General features: G+C 37.1%; 1 protein-coding gene across 1 annotated transcript in view; it reads left to right on the top strand.

The window, feature by feature from the left end:
• Positions 1-23,306, top strand: part of LOC140158423 (low-density lipoprotein receptor-related protein 6-like) — a 162,208-nt gene that overhangs the window by 62,956 nt on the left and 75,946 nt on the right. Inside the window, 8 exon segments of the mRNA XM_072181513.1 lie at positions 657-856; positions 1,680-1,861; positions 2,627-2,848; positions 3,733-3,923; positions 4,592-4,943; positions 6,430-6,534; positions 9,561-9,955; positions 12,972-13,100. Coding sequence (XP_072037614.1) covers positions 657-856; positions 1,680-1,861; positions 2,627-2,848; positions 3,733-3,923; positions 4,592-4,943; positions 6,430-6,534; positions 9,561-9,955; positions 12,972-13,100 — 1,776 coding nt within the window.

The raw sequence follows: 23,306 nt of genomic DNA on the forward strand, positions 1-23,306 counted from the left end.
GGGCAGGTTAGGTCAACTGTTAGATTGATACCACAAAAACAGTTTTTCTTGTCTTGGTAAGCTTACTTCAATATCACCCTCCCTTGTCAAATGTGGTCAGTTTCATACAATTCAGATGTCACAAGGAAGTTTCTGTTTTAGGCTCCTTCTCATGGTTGTCAAGTTTCAGCAAGAGATCTTTGCAGTGATTGGCATTTGTAATGTCATCTTCGGTACCTGTTCGATTTGAAGGGGTGTTTACATCAAGTGCAACAAATGGGCTTTTCTTTAGTAACTACAGCATCCTTTTTCTTTAAAGCCATACCACAAGAGTTTGGTCAAATCTTAATTTTGTTGTTCTTTACCAACATTATCATGATTATGAAAGAGTATTAGTAACAACTATCTAATGTTTTCTGTCAATTTGAAGCCAAAATCTAAATGGAGCTCTATGAGGGAATTAGATGTCTTTAGTGAGGTATTAATTCAGAATTGCTCTGTGTTATAAACACAAACAATTTGGCTGATTCCAATTAACTGTAAATGAGGACATTTGTAAACAATACAAATATGCCAACAAATTAGCTTTGAAATAATATTAACCAAAGTTATTTAAACAGATCTTACATTAATATGTCCCAATCATATTAACCAATTAGTTGTTATAATCTTTTCAGCTCCAGAACCGTACATTTTATTCAGTCATGGGCATGATATATCCAAAATGGACCCTGGTGGTCTTAACCTGAATCCAGTGTTGGAAGAGGTTGGCAATGTTGAAGCATTTGATTATCATTATGGCACTAGGTCATTATTTTGGATTGATGGGCGGCAGAAGGCCATAGGATGGGCACCTCTGCAAGGTGGAGAAACTGGGGTAAGTTTTATCTTTCTTTTTTTTCAGTGAATTGCCAATAACTACACACATTTTTTGTAGAAATTGTAATTTGTTTGGGAATTACAATTTAGAAGATCTAAATGTTTTAGAATACTTTGGTAGGAGAGTCAAACTGATCTATGGTAAATTTGAAGTAACAATAATGCAGACAATATTACGACTTTGAAGATTGGATTGACATTAAGAATAAGTTCCCTTTGGTCAATGGATCTATACCTAGGTTTCTGATCCTTCAGAATAATGGACCCTCTGAATAAGATTATCCTAGATGATTTGGGCATCTCCCACTAGTCCTTAGGTTCACTATACCATTTTTCACCCTGATGTGGCAGTGAAGTCAACACATTGCGGTACGGTAGTTGTTTCGTGCGCATATATGCGTTGTCAAAGTGCTTTGAGCTTTGAGTGATAGCTAGCGATTTGAAGCTGTGCCCTATGAAATGCACACTGATGCCACTGAGGATGAAAATGGTATAGTCCAAAGGTTCACTAGCTAGTCCAAAGGTTAAATAGTTTAAAAGTCTGAAAAATAAAAAGGGTTAGATTGTCCGGAAGTTAGGGTTAGAGTTGGGTTTAGGATTAGGGTTAGAGTTGGGTACTAGCAAATTTTGGGACAAGCGGACCTTCTGACTAGTGGACCTTCTGCCTAGTGAAGCTTAAGGTCTAGCGGATGTAGATGTATGAAATGAATATGAATATTTCTTGATCCCATACTCAGTTTATACTGATGATGTAGCAATGTAGCTATCAATAGATTTAAAAAAGCTTTTAAAAATTATGTCTATATAATCTCTATTTGCAGATTTTGATATCAGATTTAAAGCGACCCAAGCAGCTAGCCATTGATTGGATAAGTCATTTCATCTATTGGACGGATTCAAAGACCAAACTGATAGAAAGAGTGGATCTTGGTGGCAGCAATAGAGAAGTGATCATAGACACAGGACATAGACCAAATGCTCTTGCTATTGATCCATTTGAAGGGTATGCCTATATCAGGGTTCACAAATATAATTATGTGGACCTTTGTAGGAAATTGTCTTATAAAAGTTGGGGTTTGCCTATGAAGTTCATGAAGTCTTGGGGGGGCATTTTGGAGGCTGTTTCAGGGCTTGGGTTTCAGCGGACAAGTGACAAATTAGCTCTAATTTAGAGCAATGGCAAAATCGCATCACTTGAAATGAAAAAGAAAAACCAACAATTTTGCATAGCTTTCATCCAGATACATGATGGAAATGGGTTGTGTAAAGTACTAAAAGCTCAAAGCCAACTTATTGTTGAAAGAGGAACTGAAATATAATATAATGCAAGATATCTGATAAAACAAGGTATAAATATGTATCATCTTTTAGTCATGTGAAAACATGCAACCAGTGCCAATAAAAGCTGTCAGGTTTGGAATCATGAAACTTCACATATGATACAGGGTGTCCCAGAAATGACAAAATGGTTATGTTGTTGTGTGATCTTCACAGGAATAAACAAAATAAAAATAACTTTTGAGTCACAAACCCTTCACGATACAAAATTAGAATATTGGAAAAGGTTTTCCTTCTTAGATACCTTTGACAAACTCAGTGGTGATGCGTAGTAGCATCTTTCTTATGGTTACTTTCAGGTAAAAATGTGCCATTTTTGTATCTTCACAATTTGACTTCAAGATTGAAGGCAACTGAGTCTATTGTAGTAACAGGTAGTGTAGCAGAAGATATTTGTGTAATAAAGCTCCTTTGTATTTACCCAATACAGGTACATTTTTTGGAGTATATCAGGAAAGAGAGAGATGTTAAAAAGGGCCAACTTGGATGGCTCCCACCTTGAGACTATAGCAAGAGAAAGACTTGATGACATTGTCAGTATCACCCTGGACATAGTTGACAAACGTCTCTTCTGGCTTGATAATGGCTACAGTAGAATTGAATCAGTGGATTATAATGGAAATAAAAGAGAGATTGTGAGGGAGGAACTCAGGTTAGTTTTTGATTATGAATAGGTTTTTTGATGTGAGAGAGTCCAATGGCTAGGTTTCAGCTCTTGAACCATGATCAAAATCCCTGATGTTTGCCTCTTCTATTTTGCCAGGCTACTTGAAGCTATATGAGATATTATCAAGGGGAAAGAGTCACATGTCGGCCCTGGTCGAAAATGAGTTTTACACATGTTTCTAAAGAGGACATTTAGAGCTTTCCGAAACTGAAAACCCCATGTTGATACGACTTTTCTTTGTGAAGTTATGTCAATTTATCAATCGCTGAAAACAATATAAAACAAAAGAATTTTAACACTTTTTTTGCCAATATCTCAAAATCAATATTAGCAACATCCGACTCAATCGGACTCATTTCCCTTGATCGTGTCACATATTGTTATTATGAGCCATAATCTGATCCACTCAGGCTCATCAGCAAATTGTAGAAATGAGTTGCTGTTTTAATATTATTTGCCAATTAAAAAGTAAAGGTTAATGCAGTATCCTTTACTCCTAAATAATGTGTCAGAGCCAGTAAAAATAATGGGTGATTATTTAATAGTGTTTACTGTTGATTAAAAGAGAAACCATCACTTTTTAAGCCCAAATGTTTTAAGTTTACATCAAGGTGGAGAGCATACGCATATCCACAGCATAAATGACATGACATATCGTGAACAGTACATGTAGCCATTACATTTAACACATTTTTGCAGAATAATGTGCTTTCATATGACATTTTAACAAATCACAGTGTTTGATTTTCAATAATGGGTCGTGAGGGTGATAGAATTATTAATGAAGTTTTTCAACATTAAAAATAGTACTAAATAAAGTAATGATCGTATTAATGTTGCTTTCTTTTCTTTTCTCAAATTTTCTTCAGGGATGAACTGTATGGCCTCTCCCTGTTTACTGACCATGTTTATTGGACAGAACTGACCAAGGATACTTTAAGTCAAGCCAACAAATATACCGGTCAAGATCTGGTGATGTTGCGTACAACATATCTGGATACACACCCTAAGAGCATTACAGTGGTACATCCATTACGGCAGCCATCAGAACCACCAACAGGTAAAGACTAAAGGAGAGGGGGAGAGGGACATAATTATTGATGCAAACATTGAACTCTAGTGGCATATCAATTATAAGTTGTCAGGGAGAGAACAAAGATAAAACATTCTCAGGTGCATCATTTTAACCCAGATTTCACACAGGAACATTTTCAAATTTTACACTATTTTGGCTCAAAATCAAGGTGAAATTGTTTACTGAGCCAATTTACAATTCAACACTGTTTCAGCCCAGAATCAAAGATTTTATCGGGCTAAAAAGAAGATTCACAGGACAACTCCAGTCGATTTCTGCTTGGTAGAAGGAGCTGGCCAGCCTGGTAAAAGCCATCTGAGAGTACTCTGCCTCAGTGGCATAGCGTCATATGGGCACAAGGGGGGGGGGACATGTTCCCACCAATCGATTGCAAAATTTAGAAAGTCCCATAGGAAAATTGCCGAAAAATGGCCTGTGCCCCCCAATCAGACCCAATGCCCCTCAATCATGGTCGGTGGTCCCCCATATGATGACCCACGCTACACCACTGCTCTGCCTCCCCCACCTGATACTCTACTGTTGATTATGTCATTATATGTAAACATTAACAGCTGATATAATTATCTCTGAAGAATTTCTGTATACTCTAACTATTTATTCCATGGAAAACTAATAATTGATACCTTTTGCAGCATCTGTAAATTGCAGCACGGATGGAGACTGCCCTCTAGTGATCACCATGAGCCAACCAGCCGAAGCCAAACCCTTCCTCGTCATAACTAACCAACATGACATCCAGCGCATCAACTTTGATGGCACCGATTATGTACTTGTTGCTATTGGTGATATGGAAAATTTGGTTGCCATGGATTATGATATTGGTGATGAAATGATATATTTTGCTGATCAAGGGCGTCGCTTAATCGGGCGTGTTAGTCTTGATGGGACTGATAGAGAAGTTGTGGTTGGACCAAAAGATATTGATGTGGTAGAAGGGATAGCTATTGATTGGATTCGAAGAAGACTCTATTGGACAGATTCTGGGTAATTGTTTCTTATGTATTGTTGCTGCATACTAACACTAACCAGATTACAATGAAATGTCCCTATACATCCTCTGACGTGTTGTGCATGATTTGCTGAAGGTTAAAGTTTGTTCGCCTTATACGAGGTGAAAAAAAGGCTCATAACACTGTATTGATATCGAATAGCATACACACAATTTTTACGAAAATTGAAGTAACTTTGAATTTTGACTCATACACAACAAGCAAGTCGACCCGTGACCTTTTGTGCCCATAACTTCTTAACGATATGTCGTATACGCACAACCATTACACTTCTAGGATCCGTGGGACCAGATGCATTATATGACATGTTTGAAAGTGTTATTGGAATAAAATTAATTTTTACCCCCTATAGATTGTGTGGGGTCATTTGGGGGTCTTTTTGAGGGCCACAGTCTTAAAATATTGCTTGGCAGACAGCAGATTCGAGTTCGGTATGCACAAACTAACAAAAATAAGCTGGTTGCCAACTTTTACGCAAACTTGCCGCTAGGAACGCGATTTTTCCCAAATAGAACCGTTCTATATTATTTGAAAATTTGAAGTTGAAAATGGACAGAAAGCCTTCCTGGCAGTTATTACTAATATTATTTCAGCATTTTGGGTGAAGAATAACAAAATTAAAATTTGATGGAAATCGTATATCATATCTAATAGATTTCTATATCGTGCATGTCTGTGGTGCGTGTGTATCCAATTCCTAGTGATTAGTCCTATTAAATTTTAATTTAGTCTCAGCTATTAATATTAACACAAAAACTGTCCGATATGATATTCATATAATCTAGACCCAAGTGTTACATTATCACACATATCAAATGTTTAACATTTCAATCCACACCTAATTAATTAATAAATGAAAATAATTATATTATATTTCTGATTAAAATCTGTAAAAGTATCCAATGGATCAGATGTTCTATAATGTCATAAATCAAGATCTCTGTAAATTGACCCAAGGTCTACGTAAATTGGGAGTTTTGATATCTAAAATGTTTGAGTTAATTTGTAGGGTTAGGCAATAATTTATATTTTAGAAAAAAAAAAATATATAAATAAAAAAAAAAAATATTTTGTTAATATATTAAATTGCCCACCCAGTAAATTATCCTTATTTACCTCCCTGTTGTGTTTTGAGATGAATCCATTGTCAGTTGCCCAAAAGTGAAGAAATCCAAAGATAAAGCTATGGAGCATTCAGCCCAGTGCAGAACCTACTCAAAGATCAACAACAATCAGAACATGAATTGACAGTAGAGGGCAGTAGACATAATACCCTGCAAAAAGTTCTGTGGTAGATTTTAGACTTAATTTTGTGATACAGCTTTTAACAACACAAAATAATTACGGTATGAAAAAGCATGAAAATAGATACAAAAGCCAATAGAATTGAAGCTAACAATAATGTAGAAAGTAATCAAAATCAAGATTTTACTTGTTATTTTTTACAAATTATTTTTCAGGAGAGGAACTATAAGCACATGCCAAGTTGATGGTGGCAGTATTGAAGTGATTGCTGATAGAGATTTACAGCATCCAAAGGCTATAGCTGTTCACCCTGCCCTCAAGTGAGTAATAACTAATGCCTTTGCAGTTTTATACTAGACTCAAAATGGTGGCTTTATTCACTTCCCTACTACTTTGCCATGTGAATGTAGAGTTGCACCCAAATGTAAATGGCAACACAATGTCACACATGTCATATCCAGGTAAAGTTTTTGATTAAAAAACAATGATAACTTGTCAGCTCTTACATAATGTTATCCTTTATACTTCAACAAGTGGTTTGTGTGGAGTTGCACCCAAATGGGGGCCCAAATGTCCAATACAAATAGGAACAGAATATCATGAACTTTTCATCTCTAAATTAAGTTTTTCATTAAAACAAATTAATTTGTCACATTATGTGACATTGACATTGACACATTTGCCGTAAATAAGTGAATGGAATTTATAGCAGGAAATTCAATTGTTTTTCCGTCAAGAAGTTAATTCTTAATTGGCCATAAAATTGTCATGAACATTGTGTCACTTTTATGGTACAAACCTTACATTTACCATTTGTAGCTGCTAAAAAGTAAGCTTTTAAAATGTGCACAAGAAAGAGATATAATGTATGTATCGTTACCCTGCTACGATAATTACCTAAGTCATATTTGATAATTTTGAGAACAAAGTACAAACTATGGTTCAAGCATGCATCCGTTATGTAATCACCCCACTTTTGACTGATTATTCACTTTAATTTGTCTCAATTTCATTTCTTGTGGAAAGATTTGTCAATAAATATATTTTAATGCATGTTTGAACCATATTTGGTAACTGTGTTCTCAAAATTACAGAAAAAATGACTTAGGCAATTATCATAGCAGGGTGATGATATAAAGGTGATGTATAACGATTTTGAAAATTGTAACGGTATAAATTCAATCAATTGCATGTTTCATAAGAAACAAAATTCCAATGTTCTGATTGCAATTCCATGAGATTACATTGGCATAAAAATGCAGTTTGTACATTGCATTCAATAACATTACCATGCCATTCCGGGGGGGGTACTCAGTACAAATGGCCATACTGGGACGTGCCACAAACATGGATCGCATTTTCGGCCGCTTGGTATATCAATGACCCCTTATTTTTTCCGTTTTTTGTGGTATACGCATGGGTAGTAAGTTGAAATTGGTATTCAAATGGGGTCTAAATCAAATTTTGGTATATCAATGGGTCGAAAATCTTTAAACTCACTTGCATGGATGTCACAAAAATACTTGTCTGATCGTGTCCAAATAAGGTACATCGCTATCCAAATAAGGCAAATCAGAACCATAAATTCAGAGCTGGGCAAATCAATTGATAGTCCGATTAGCAAAAGCGTTGAGTTGTCATTGCAAACAGATGGCGACACTCTTCCGGTGTAGTATATGCGAGCCCAGCACTACTTCTGTTTACCCCGGCCAATTTTGATAAATCACTGAAATACTATCGTTATCGAAGTTGCAACAGCAATTTTTTCATCGCTGTTTTTTAAGTCAGTTTTGCCTCTCAGAACTCGGGATCGCAAAACTAAAGTAAATGAACTGCAGATTTTTAAATGCATCGAATCATATAAATAGGTTTTTTCAACAATCGGGTAAGTTTTTAGTGTAAAGTTGAGTTTTATTTTTGGTGCCGAATTCAGCTGACATGACACGCGACAGCACTGCCAAGATCATACACGATCTATATGCATGGGTAAAATTGATGTTGTTTTGGTTCGATAATTCAATGATAATTGCAATTGCATTGAACAGAAATGCATGAATATTAAATTCGCTCAAAATTTCAATAAACCATGAGTAGAAAGAAAAAAGGTACCGTACAAAAAAAATATAAATAAAAAATTCATGTTCAAAATTTCTATTAATTTTTTAATTTTTTTCCGTTCACCATGCAGGGTACAAATATTATGATTGCTCCGGCCCAATTTTTTTTCACAGATATCTTCCGTCAATCGACTGCCTTGCATGAACCAAAGGCCATGATGAAGGGGGGGGGGGGAGGGGAGACACTGGCTGCGCCACTGTTTTCGGGGTTTTTGTACATGTATGTTGTTAAATAAAATTTAAATAAGTGCAAGAATCATCTTTCCCTACACAATACTTGTTACAAACTATTGGCCCCTACAAGACAACGAACATAAATTTGGAAACTGAGAAAACAAATCAACAATATATATATTTTGGATTTGTATTCATTACAAAATAAGGGGTGGTGCAACGATTATGTGTACCCCGGGGTGGTGAATTCTCAAAATGTTCTGCCAAAAATTGCCCCCCCCCCCTTTTGGCCTGCCAAAAAATCTTTGCCCCCTATAATTCACCACCCCGGGGGTACACATAATTAACGCCCCTAACAAACAAAATAATAATAATTAATAAATGATAGACCCTTGATAAAAGCATAAAAAAATACAAAATACAGTAAACAAGAAATAAAAAATATGATCGGAATTTTTTTTACGGTATTCTAAACGTATAGTGGTATATGGATGGGTTGGTATATCAATGGGTGGTATTTTTGTCTTTTCAACTGGTATAGTCATGGGTGTCTATTCTGTGTTGGTATATGCATCGGTAGTAAAAATCAGGTTTGAAGTGGTATAGACATGGGTCCTACTTCAAAATCTTCGGAGGCACACCCCTACCCAAAAATAATTTGAGTACCCCCCCGGGCATGCCATTTGCATCATTCTATTGACTTGATGTGGACTATGGTAGATTATTGGTTTATAAGGATAATCATATGCAGGCCCGTAACCAGGGGGGCTGGGCAGATGCTCCCCATCCCAAAATGCCCAAAAGTCCTCCTTTTTGACCCAAAAAGTCCCATTTGCGAGCATAGCGAGTGAAAAATTTGGGGTTTTTTTATGCCTTTTTGGTCAAAAAAAGATCCAAATTTTGGGAAGAAAGTCCACTTTTCCAAAATCCATCCCACTAATCCAAAAAGGTCCAAATTTTGAAAAAGAATTCCACTTTTTCAAAATCAGCCCCCAAATAAATCCTGGTTACAGGCCTAATCATATGCTGATGAAATAAATTGTTATCCTTTACAGTTTGGTATATTGGAGTGACATAACGGAACCAGCCAAGATAGAAGCAGCAAGGCATGATGGGACGCATCGAGTAACCGTCGCACTAAATGTCTCCAATCCAAACAGTATCACCATTGATTACCTCAACAACCAATTAATATGGCTTGACTCGGCCAGACTGACCATAGAGACCGCAAACCTGGATGGCACATATCGGTCAATTCTGACCGACCGCCATCTTGGACGTCCACATGCAGTTGCTGAATTCGGCGACCACATGTGGTTTACTGAATGGAAGGAGAATGTACTGGTACAAGTTGATAAGAATAGCGGTGAGAAGAGGGTGAGGTTGAGAGGCAGCTTTAATAAACCATCTGGTATACAAGTGGTACATCCTAAGAGTAAACAAATTGGAAGTAAGTACAGCAACTATTCGCTGTAGAAGTGACGTAAATACGTAATTAATCGGATTAACTACCATAGCAAAAGATGAATACAATTTTGAATATATTGCCCTGCACTACAACATTCATGTTGTACCTACGCATTGAACTAAAGAACAGGGATAAAGACCTGGATTGTAATTCTATAGAATATTCATATCATGCTGATCACTCGCACCTGTAAGATTAGTATCTTTTAAAAGAGTGGTATTGTATTCAATCTATGATTGCAGACATACACAGGCGATGACTGCTTGTAGTGCAGGGCGATATATTCAAAAATTGTATTCATCTATTGCTATGATAGTTAATCCGATTATTACGTCACTTCTACAGCAAATAGTGTTCATCATAATTCTTTTCACTGAAGTATGTCACACCCACTGTTCAATGCTTAGCAACTGGGTGCGTATGCAATCCATCTTCAGACATTCTTGGAGACTATCAAGATGATGACACTACATACTTAAAATATATGTTAATTTGATAAATGGAATTTTGATAAAACATTGTAAACTGAATCCTATGGCTGAAGCTTGATTTCACAAAGACTGAAAAAATTGTTATCAGATTACAGAAAAGTTAGAGAGAATGTTATTAATCACATAATGGTTTTACAGTCAACTTGAAAGTGCTCCTAGTAAACTTGCTGAAGCAAATTGAAAAGAGACAATGTTGTGTAAAATGGCAACTGTACTCCTCAATCATATAAACTTATTTGTTGTAACATTACTCTATAAAAATATATTGAAGCTTTAAGTTTTACCTTCTGGCTGACTACCAATGAATTATGAGTTATGGATATGATAAATGGAACACTCTAAGTGTTGATTGCTTCAAAATGAGCTCATTTGAGTCATGTTGCTTTCAAAATAGAACGTTTTCCATTCATAACCATTGGCAATACTTCATAAGTAGGTCTGCATGTTAAGGGCATACAGCTGCAATAAGCTTGCAATTGTCACTTATCTCAAAAAATCAACATTTTTAGTCAAAAGATTTAATACCATTTAAGCCATCATGATTCATTCTCAATCCTCTTACTTAACTTGAGTTTGACAAACTATTGGCTCGATACAAATATTATACTTCTTTTTACTATGAAAAGTTGTAAATTATTTGAAGGAAATATTTGGAGGAACTTTTATTGTGAACAGACAAGTTGGTTCAATTAATAAGGTGTTGGACTCTGGAGTGTGATGCAAGTTTGAACCCACAGTGGTGGCAGTTAAGTGAATTTTGAGGGACTTACTCCTGATTGTGCTGATAAATTGTCCCATTATTACCCATACCAAAGTGTGTAAGTTGAAGTTTATTTGTAGAATATATACCGTTACCGACATGCTTCTCAGCTGCAATTCAATGTTAGGTGGTTTTTTATTTGGAATTTCTTGAACCAAAGTGATCCATGACAAAAAGGGGTGCAGAGGTAGAGCTTTTGTTTGGAAATCACTACTTTCTTTACTACTTTGGAAACATTGCAACTTATCTGTGGGTTTCATATGTGACATGATCTGGTCCATGGGGGTGGGGGGGCCAAAGGCGGCAAAGTTGAAACTGAGATAAATGTAAAAATATGGAGTTCAGTAAAAAATCAATAAAATACTTAAGAAAATAGACATCAAAAATCTTTATAACTTTAGAACAAAGTATGCTAGACCTTTGGTGTTTTCAGTAAATGATAGCCTATTGTATGTATAATGTAATAATTACAGTAACTCAATTTTCAAAAATGCCTCCTTTGGCCCCCATGGACCAGATGGTGTCACATATAATACCCTGCAGAAGTGCAGTGGCGTAGTGTGAGTCATCCTATTGTGGGGGGGGGGAACATACAATCGATGGGAGGGAGCACGTCGCAGCAGAAGTATATGTCACAGAGTGAAAAAGTACAAAAGGTTTAGTTATTACTCCTTGAAAACCCTGAACATAATCATGTGTTTAAATTTGTACTAAATGGGTTTGTCCCCACATTTGCTGTGGATTTCAGGCATTAATGACATCTTTGTGAATATGTTGCCAGATCAAATGATGATGAATCAAAAACTAAGCTCAAATAATGTCACCAGTTGACATACTTTTAAATTTTGCTTTGTAATAAACAGGATGTGAGCGCCCATTGTCTCATTTTGGATTTAGGCTAAATTGTGTTTTAGTCTTGTATTACGTTTTTTAAAGAACAGGATTAACATTTAAAATAATTTGCAAATAATGTGTCATGATTTGTATAAACAAATTATTGTGAAAAAGCAAAGTAATCACAGGTTTTCATGAACAGCAAAAAATGCTAAAAAATCATTGTTGCCAAAATCGGCGTGAAATTTGCATTGTTATAATATTATACTAGGCAGCTTTCACCCAGCTTATGAGGACTAAATAATTATGGCAATGTCTTTCCTACACTAGCTTCCAGTCTAGAAGAACAACACTTTCTTGCCTGTTGGAGGGGGGGGCATACACAGCACACAGAAGTGGGTTTCTGATTGGCCAATTCAATCATACCAGCATACCCTGGGGCAACCGTGACTGGTAATCTGATTGGCCTCTCCGGTGCAGAGCGGTGCTCATGAAGAGAACATAAATCCCAGCCTATGTCACTCATTAAAAAGCCATGTTTGTCGATCAAAGCAAAAGAGCGCTGTTCTTCTCTGGAATCTGTTCTATGATCAGCTCGTAATAGGCGAAAACTATTCGTTTTTTGTCACTGCGCAAATCAATAAAGTCCCAACTTATGCCCACTTAAATTCACTAAAGCTCGTGTCAACAGTCACACTTAAAATGCAGTTCACATAGGTGCTGCGTCCAGCTGATCATGGTGTAGTATTGCATGCCTAAGGACATGCCTTGTACAGATGAGTGAACATAAGTAGCAGAGAAGATGAGTTGCACATGTGTTCCTAATGATTTTGAGGCTGGTGGCTTACAGCTGACATTACATTTAAAGTAATTCTGCTGTTTTATTATTGAAAAATTCCTCTTTATTTTACAGGAATCAACCCATGTTTGGTATTCAACGGTGGCTGTGAACAGATATGTTTGGTAGCTCATGTCAACCAAGTAATATGTAGTTGTGATGCTGGGTATAACCTAAGACAAGATGGAGTGTCATGTGATATGGGTGAGTACATCTGTGAACAGATATGTTTGGTAGCTCATGTCAACCAAGTGATATGTAGTTGTGATGCTGGGTATAACCTGAGACAAGATGGAGTGTCATGTGATATGGGTGAGTACATCTGTGAACAGATATGTTTGGTAGCTCATGTCAACCAAGTGATATGTAGTTGTGATGCTGGGTATAACCTGAGACAAGATGGAGTGTCATGTGATATGGGTGAGTACATCTGTGAACAGATATGTTTGGTAGCTCATGTCAACCAAGTAATATGTAGTTGTGATGCTGGGTATAACCTAAGACAAGATGGAGTGTCATGTGATATGGGTGAGTACATCTGTGAACAGATATGTTTGGTAGCTCATGTCAACCAAGTGATATGTAGCTGTGATGCTGGGTATAACCTGAGACAAGATGGAGTGTCATGTGATATGGGTGAGTACATCTGTGAACAGATATGTTTGGTAGCTCATGTCAACCAAGTGATATGTAGTTGTGATGCTGGGTATAACCTGAGACAAGATGGAGTGTCATGTGATATGGGTGAGTACATCTGTGAACAGATATGTTTGGTAGCTCATGTCAACCAAGTGATATGTAGTTGTGATGCTGGGTATAACCTAAGACAAGATGGAGTGTCATGTGATATGGGTGAGTACATCTGTGAACAGATATGTTTGGTAGCTCATGTCAACCAAGTGATATGTAGTTGTGATGCTGGGTATAACCTGAGACAAGATGGAGTGTCATGTGATATGGGTGAGTACATCTGTGAACAGATATGTTTGGTAGCTCATGTCAACCAAGTGATATGTAGTTGTGATGCTGGGTATAACCTAAGACAAGATGGAGTGTCATGTGATATGGGTGAGTACATCTGTGAACAGATATGTTTGGTAGCTCATGTCAACCAAGTGATATGTAGTTGTGATGCTGGGTATAACCTAAGACAAGATGGAGTGTCATGTGATATGGGTGAGTACATCTGTGAACAGATATGTTTGGTAGCTCATGTCAACCAAGTGATATGTAGTTGTGATGCTGGGTATAACCTGAGACAAGATGGAGTGTCATGTGATATGGGTGAGTACATCTGTGAACAGATATGTTTGGTAGCTCATGTCAACCAAGTAATATGTAGTTGTGATGCTGGGTATAACCTGAGACAAGATGGAGTGTCATGTGATATGGGTGAGTACATCTGTGAACAGATATGTTTGGTAGCTCATGTCAACCAAGTGATATGTAGTTGTGATGCTGGGTATAACCTAAGACAAGATGGAGTGTCATGTGATATGGGTGAGTACATCTGTGAACAGATATGTTTGGTAGCTCATGTCAACCAAGTGATATGTAGTTGTGATGCTGGGTATAACCTAAGACAAGATGGAGTGTCATGTGATATGGGTGAGTACATCTGTGAACAGATATGTTTGGTAGCTCATGTCAACCAAGTGATATGTAGTTGTGATGCTGGGTATAACCTGAGACAAGATGGAGTGTCATGTGATATGGGTGAGTACATCTGTGAACAGATATGTTTGGTAGCTCATGTCAACCAAGTGATATGTAGTTGTGATGCTGGGTATAACCTGAGACAAGATGGAGTGTCATGTGATATGGGTGAGTACATCTGTGAACAGATATGTTTGGTAGCTCATGTCAACCAAGTGATATGTAGTTGTGATGCTGGGTATAACCTGAGACAAGATGGAGTGTCATGTGATATGGGTGAGTACATCTGTGAACAGATATGTTTGGTAGCTCATGTCAACCAAGTGATATGTAGCTGTGATGCTGGGTATAACCTGAGACAAGATGGAGTGTCATGTGATATGGGTGAGTACATCTGTGAACAGATATGTTTGGTAGCTCATGTCAACCAAGTGATATGTAGTTGTGATGCTGGGTATAACCTGAGACAAGATGGAGTGTCATGTGATATGGGTGAGTACATCTGTGAACAGATATGTTTGGTAGCTCATGTCAACCAAGTGATATGTAGTTGTGATGCTGGGTATAACCTGAGACAAGATGGAGTGTCATGTGATATGGGTGAGTACATCTGTGAACAGATATGTTTGGTAGCTCATGTCAACCAAGTGATATGTAGTTGTGATGCTGGGTATAACCTGAGACAAGATGGAGTGTCATGTGATATGGGTGAGTACATCTGTGAACAGATATGTTTGGTAGCTCATGTCAACCAAGTGATATGTAGCTGTGATGCTGGGTATAACCTGAGACAAGATGGAGTGTCATGTGATATGGGTGAGTACATACAGCAGAAGGTATAGGCAGTGGCGGCGCTACGGGGGGGCAAGGTTTGAGGCAAAACCCCTAAAATCACGTAAATTTCCTGGAGCCGCCACTGGGTATAGGCATGTTGCACTTGGGGTGTCATTATGCTAATAGCGTGAGCATACACAAAAGGGAGTTTGGACGTGACTGACAAGTTGAGTGCTCTGTGAACGCTCAGATGATGGCAAGGTCACCAGGTTTGAACAATCTGCGGTCAGCCCAATTTAAGCTCAGAAGGCTCAGGCATGGGGCTTTCCTATCTGGAGGATGTAAGGATGAGTACAGTGTCCGAATTAAGAAAATAAAAGGGGTTGTCCCACGGATAACCAGGTTGTAATTTCTGGTTGTCCACCAAAGTTTTTGGTTGTCCGTAAGCTGCCACAATCTGAAACAACTACATGTGACCAATAAAGTGGAGTGAGTGTAGTCGATTTATGAACAATTACTCTTAAATATTCATCAGTTTTTTGAGCAAACTAACATGATGAAAAAGTAACTTTTGGCTGTAGATCTTTGGTTGTCCGCCGGACAACTAGAGCATTATTTTCGGTTGTCCAGTGCATGTTTTGGTTGTCCTGGGCGAACGGACAACCAAAATTTCGAACACTGGATGAGTATATAAGAGATCAGGTAATCCCAGCCTCCCAGAGAAGGATAGGGTAGGTGACTTTGAGTAGATATTTAAGTAACTTATGTCAACCAAGTTGTATGTAGTTTTGATGCTGGGTATAACCTTAGGCAAGATAATAGCCTGTGATATGGGTGAGTATATGAGGAGACCCATGGGGACTTGATAGCAACCCTCCCAGGGGAAGAATAAGGTGGCGCACTCAGCCATTCAGGCTGGTGTCTAAGTCTGCTACAAGCCTGCTAGGGCCTTAAGTTGGGGCTAATCTCTGACTGGCAGTTGGTGAGGGGCAGAGGGGAAAAGAAATGGTAGGTTGAACATCCCTCAATGTAGGATATTAACATTTGTTGAATAGCAATCAAGTAAAACAATTCTTATACAGAACGTACTGGTGCAGGGCCATAGCACGGAGACAGCCTTGCTGAGAGTCAAGAGTGACATCATGAGTTATATTGACAATCAACAGGCTGTCTTCCTGGTGTTGCTCGACCTGTCGGCGGCTTTTGACACCATTGATCATGATGTTCTGTTAAACAGGTTGACTAGTGTTTTTGGTATTTGTGGTACTGTTTGTGACTGGTTTAATTCATACCTGAGTAATCGCACAAACAGAGTGAAGGTTGCCGTGTACTATCTGATTCGCAAACTTTGAACTTCGGCCTGCCACAAGGCTCTGTAATTGGCCCACAGTCATTCTCGTTTTACACTCATCCCATTGCAAACATCATCAGCGTTCATAACGATGTAAAATACCACTTCTATGCCGACGACATACAACTTAACATTCCATTCAGTCCACGCAATAAATCTGAACTGGACAATGCACTGAGCACTCTCACTAATTGCATCATGGATATCAAACTTTGGATGGACCGCAACATGCTTCAATTAAATGAAACAAAACTGAGTTCTTTGTCATATCCAGCCCACGATTCGAGCACTATATATCAGAGGTGAGGCTGAATATCGGATCTGATGTTATTGTTCCATCTACTACCATAAAGAACCTTGGTGTTGTGTTTGACAACACGCTATCAATGTCAAACCAGGTCTCTTCGATATGCAGTTCAATAAGCTTCCACCTCCGCAACTTAGCGCGTATCCGAATGTTTCTAGACCAAGCTGCCTGTCAAGATGCAGTTCGAGCCATTATAACATCTAGGCTTGATTATGCCAACTCCCTGCTTTATGGTATTACATCGAAAGACTCAAACAGACTCCAACGTCTACAGAACCGTGCTGCCAAGCTCATCTTCAAGGCAAAAAAGTATGATCATGCCACACCTCTCCTTCGCGAACTCCACTGGTTACCAATACCTAGTCGCATCCATTTCAAGCTGTTAACCATTGTCTACAAATGTTTCATGGACTCAACAACATCTCCATCATACATCACTGAACTCATTCAGCCTTACATTCCCAGTAGAAGTGGATTACGCTCTGCCCAGGACACCAGGCTTCTCATTGTTCCGCATACACGCACTCTAACTGGTGATAAAGCCTTCTCTGTAGCAGGACCTTTTCTTTGGAACAAACTACCTCGCCATATCCGCCACTCTCCAACGCTGGCAAGCTTCCGGTCTAATCTAAAGACTCATTTATTTGATATTTGATTTGTTGTTTGTTCTTGTATGTTTTTTTTTTCTTCTTTATTTTCTTTTGTAAAGCGCTGTGATACATGGTTTTCTTTGTAAGAGCGCTATAAAAGTGCCTGCATAGTATAGTATAGTATAGTATAGTAGTTCCTCTGAGTGCGATGCAGTCAAATAGTGCTCAAAGCTATCCCATGGAAATGTAGTTCCTCTGATTGCAATGCAGGAATAGTGCTCAGAGCTATGGAAAAAGAGTGATATTCCACCCCATTGGACCCCTCATGCACAGTCTTCTAAGACAAACCTCTTATTGTTTTGCCTTATGTCCTTATAAGCATTGATTGGCATTACTTAAAAAAGTTGACCAGATACCCAATTAGTGAAACAATAAACAGGTATACACTTATTCCCTAATGGATAACCTGCAAATAATAGTACATTATTTGCTCTCTTGTTGAAGCTATTGGCAAATATTCAAAAGTATAAACCTGATTTTGCATGCCCCTTGCCTATCGCCCAAGTAACACATTTTGTAATGAAATTCAATCAATCCAGGTGCCAGATCAAATCAACATTTGGATATCAACAACTTGCATAATAGTCCCATCTGGACAGGTGCCAGCACAACTATTTTCTTTATAATAAATGGAAGTAACCATATTTCATTAGAATACTTCTTTACATGCTTAAATAGGATGTTAATGGCAAAAGTAATGGAAATATAACAGAAGACAAATATTGGGAAGACGCGCAGAGGAGCCATCTTTAGGCTACTCTCTATGTCATACAGTCTTGAAGTTGACCTGCTATCATGCATGAAAATGTTGGAACACTTTATAAATACGTTTTACAGATCGTTGCTCGCGCTAGTAAGCATTGGATCGTGGTGATGAGAAGGACTCGAGGTCCCTAAACCTAACCATGACCTCCTCTAACCCGAACTCTAACCCTAACCATGATGTTCTTCTCATCCAGTGTTTACCGCTCACAATCCCCTTTAACAATGTTGAGCATTGAATGGATTGCCATATAATTGTTTGCTTGGAGGAGGAGGCGGGAGGAAGCACTAAATCTTCACTATGAAAATATAGTGTTATTTCCCACTTTGCATATGACAAAGTTTACTCTCAATTGGCTTCTCATGGATGCTTTAATATACAAGGGGTGCTGCAAGTGATTTTCCCTGTATAGAGGACAGGAAGTGCGAAATTGAGCCATTGCAGCCCTCTTAAAAAATGAATGAACACAATTTCTTACTTTTTCTAAATTTGTTTTGAATTCAATTCGATTTCAATTCAATTTTATGAAAAATAACAGTTTTATTTGTGAGCTCGCTTATTGGATTTATACCAGCTAGGATTTCAAATAGTGGACTTGGGGGCCTTGTGCACAACATGCAGACAGCAGAGGTAACAAGGTCCACTCTGTGGTAAATTCACAAAATCGGTCTATTTTGCAGTACTATCAGCATCTTGCCCAGAATTTTGTTTAAATTCTAGGCTTGATTTTGAATAAGAAATCATCATTCTAATTAGGAAATGCGACACATTTCTGGGATTTGTAGTGACAAGTAGCTACAACTTGTCCCCCATTTACTCGTTAAGTTCAGTATGCATTCATCTAGGAGTCTGGGAACCTAACCAAAATCCAAAAACCTCCTCCCACAGGAATCGAAGGTAAAAGACAAAGTGCAAACATGAGTAAAATGCAATTTTAAGCAACGTTAAGTCCTCTCTGAAGGAGTTAACTCTGCTATCTAACCAATGACATAACCATCATAACAGGATACAATTAATTTTACACTTCAAAAGTCACAAAATTTTATAAATTAGCTAGAATATTTATGATATTTGACAGAAGATAGTGCACCACCCAATAACCACAAGATACCCTCATTCCCAGAGAGCACAGTTTAGTTTTCTTTGACATGTATGGTAACTTACAGAACCAAACTATATTGAGGTGTCATAACTCATACCCAAATATACAGGATGATACTATAAGCACAGTTGCAAATACACAATTTTAAGAACTGTGTAGTTGTGTGTGAGGTGATATGAGGTCATAGTGAGAGCCTGTATGACACCTGTATAACATGCCAATCAGTAAGGTATAGTCTGCTATTTTAGGTACACCATCAGGGAATATAGAGCTAAGGATGTCTAAATGTATAGATAGTGATTAACAGTGGCTCATGTATAATTAGACTGAATGGTTAGCTTGTTTGGGTGCTTTGTTCAGTGGTCATCATGAAGTAAGAGGTTCTCCCATCCAAATTGAGGAAAAATACAGCACTAACTTGTCAGAAATTTCAAAGTATTTATGTGACAATTAGTATGCAACCATGTTGGATTGTATAATCGAAGAATCGAAGATCAAATTAAAAAAGACTAGTTTGCGTCTGACGTCACTGTCAATCAAATTCCCCACAACCCTTGTTTGGTTAGTAGCGCATAAAAGGAAGGTCGATTCATCTGGTGCCTTCATCAGGAAAAAAGAAATCACAGAAAATGGTTAAAAAATACTGCATATTTACAAGGCAAAAAGCATTCTAGGCACTGGTGACTTTTTGCCTTCGGGAACTTGAAGAAAGTTTCCTATTACTAAGATATAACTTTGAGATGGTTTGTAGGTGCAAAATTAACCATAAGACATGCTGTTTCACCACATTGAGAAACTTGCTTTTCACAGCAACTCATAACTTAGGAGTTTTTAATAGTTGACGTCAGATGCAAACTAGTCTTTTTTAATGATGTCTCCAATTATATTAAATGAAAATTGTGGATAAATTTTAGATCATGCCACTTTGACAAAATGGGTATTTTTAGGTGAATTTTACGTAGACTGCAGGAGTCTAATATTTTAACATTCTAATCATTGTTATATCAGTATCAGTATGACATTGTTCAATACTATTACATTTGAACTTATGCAGTCTGGTTGCATTTGCACCAAAGTTGACAATGCTTTGATACATCTACTAAACGCATGTACAGAAAACTTTTACTGAGTATTTAAGAAGAAATTATGACTGAATTTAGAACTGAAGTTTTCCTTGCACATGTACTAAATCACACTGTAATGCAGATTGAATATGATATGATCAGGAAATATTATTGTCTAAAGTTGCTCAAGAGGAAGAAATAATTTTCTGTCTTGACCACAACATGATATTTTCCAATAATCAAACTGGGCATTAACCCATGTGAGGAAGGCTCAATATCCCCACTAAAAATAAACATTCTAAGCCTTACTAGAAGGCTGACATTAATACCAAAGCTTATCAAGATACTAGTGTTTGAAGTAATGTGAGCCCTATTGAGATACATTTGGAGGACAATTGATGAGATTGTCCAGAGAAGCAGACTTAACCAATATTAAAGTGGCATTCCAAAATTATGTTATAATGGATTTTTTTAAATGTTACTATTTTGACAGCAAATCAACTAATATAATAAGCATAAGACAAAGTGGGAAAAATTGAACATTTGAGGAAAATAACAAATTTTTGAAAATGATCAGGATCCAGATTATTGTATCATATTTGATAAAAGAATTAAAAAGCAACAAATGCGTATAGGGTCTCAACAAAATTAATTTGTGGGAAAAAATATTAAGACTCAATATGACTGAATGTGCTTGTAAGTTTTTTAGTAGGACACTTGGTCCTACGAACTATCAGGTACACAAACAAAAACACCTGTTTTTATTGCAAAAGAAAAACAAAACATAATTACACTCTTGAAAGAAAATGCAATATTAAAAACTGACTTACCATGCTCATCCTTATTACCAAGACCATTTCTGAACAACAAATACCCTTTTTAATTGTAAATTGTGATGAAAGAAATTCACAAACATCTGTAGTTTTAATTGCTCTTCCATGAAGTTTTCCACAACATATGGATCCAACAGTTTTGAGAGTGAACATGGTGATGGGACTGGGGTAGTAAGCCAATAAAATAATTTATCTATAATAGGTCATCATTATCATCATGACAGTAACCAGGTGCCCTAGACCTTGATTTTATCAATATGTTATAAGGTGTTTACATCCCGCAAGCCACAAGTTAACCAGACACATGACCACCTGTTTAGCCAGGTAGTAAGGAGCTCATTAGTGTGGCTAATTAGGAGAGTTTTGCTTACTCATCTTTATGTTGCATCCCATGCGCATGCAATTTGTACAATGTTACAATGGGAGTTTTGAAGATAACCTCATGCAGGATAAGAAGGTGGATGTGCATTAATCAAAAATAGGGAGTAAAAACCATGAAATATATAAGACAGTGGGCATACAATGGTCCACAGCTTTGCAACAGAGTATGCCAGGGACTTCAATGTTGGTAGATGTAGGTACTGCAAGTTAGTAATGGTAATAACTCAATGTTATAATTTGGCTTGAGTGGATCAGATGAGGGGGGCATTTCACAATCGTAAGTAAGTCTTTGTGAAACAGTCCCCTGGTCACATATGATGATAATTTTTAACTCATTTTGATTTTTGCTGATGGAGAGTTCAATTTTTGATGTGTTTAAAACAGGGTTGTGAGAGTTCAGCTTTTTAGCTAATTTCAGCTATTTTTATTGCCAACATTTATGTGTTTTCTTTTTATTATCAGCCCATATTTGGCATATTTACCCTAATTTTATGTTGTTTTTCAGCTATTTTAGTAATTTTCCTCTTTTTTTTTTTTTTGTCTGAGGCTTCTCACACCCCTGTTTAAAAATTTTGAAAGATATAGTTTTGATTTTGTCCCCATTTGATTTTTAGTGCCATTTTTTATACACATATTGAGGTTTCTGAGTTTTTCCTAGTGAATTGGTTACATTAACTCCTTGTTAACTGAATTTGAACCTTTTAGAATGATAGTAAATGCCATAGACTTTACATGGTGATCAATTTGATTGTGGTTCAGGACTCAAAAGTATGATACAGTTAACATAGTCCAGATTACACATAACACTTTGATGGGGAATGCTAAGTTTGCCAAAAAAAAAAATCCAAAAAGGTATGACTATCGTATCCCGACTTGACAATCGGACTGAACTATCATTGTACCGAAATCACATTAAGTCAATCACCAACTATAGATATTTATAAAGGAAATATAAGAAAGTAACAAATCATGTCACAGTTAAGAATCAAATGCTTAATTTATTAAAGCAGTGAGGAGAAGGTAAAGGACTTTGAATAACCAAAAAGGATTCATAAAATGACACGTCAGATTCAAGATTGAGTAGTTAATTTGTGAATCGTTTGAGAGGAAAAGATGTTTAGATTCAATAACCTGTGTGACATTGAAGATGATATGAATCAAACTTGAAAAATGTTCAGTTTTTGTATAAATTTAGATGAGGCCCTAGATATTGTATGAACTATTTGATACATTGCGTGATATGTGGGGAAATTAGGTACTCTGTTGCTTCATTTTTCACCACATACAACATGATAATCTGCCAACAAGGAGGAATAGAAATAATTTGTTATTAGTAATGTACTCAATGTGTGTTGGGTATAAAATACCAAATGTGCGATTTTTCCTTCATGCTGACATGGTAATTATCATGTAACTATCTGGTTTTAGACAGGAATAAAAAGCTAGTTTGGAAATTTAATGAACTTAGCTAGAAATTAGGGCATTTCCCACACTCTCAAACAGACAAATTTGACTAAATTCTTAGTAAG

This window comes from Amphiura filiformis, chromosome 8, assembly GCF_039555335.1.
Source record: "Amphiura filiformis chromosome 8, Afil_fr2py, whole genome shotgun sequence".
In the NCBI taxonomy this organism is placed as follows: Eukaryota; Metazoa; Echinodermata; class Ophiuroidea; order Amphilepidida; family Amphiuridae; genus Amphiura; species Amphiura filiformis.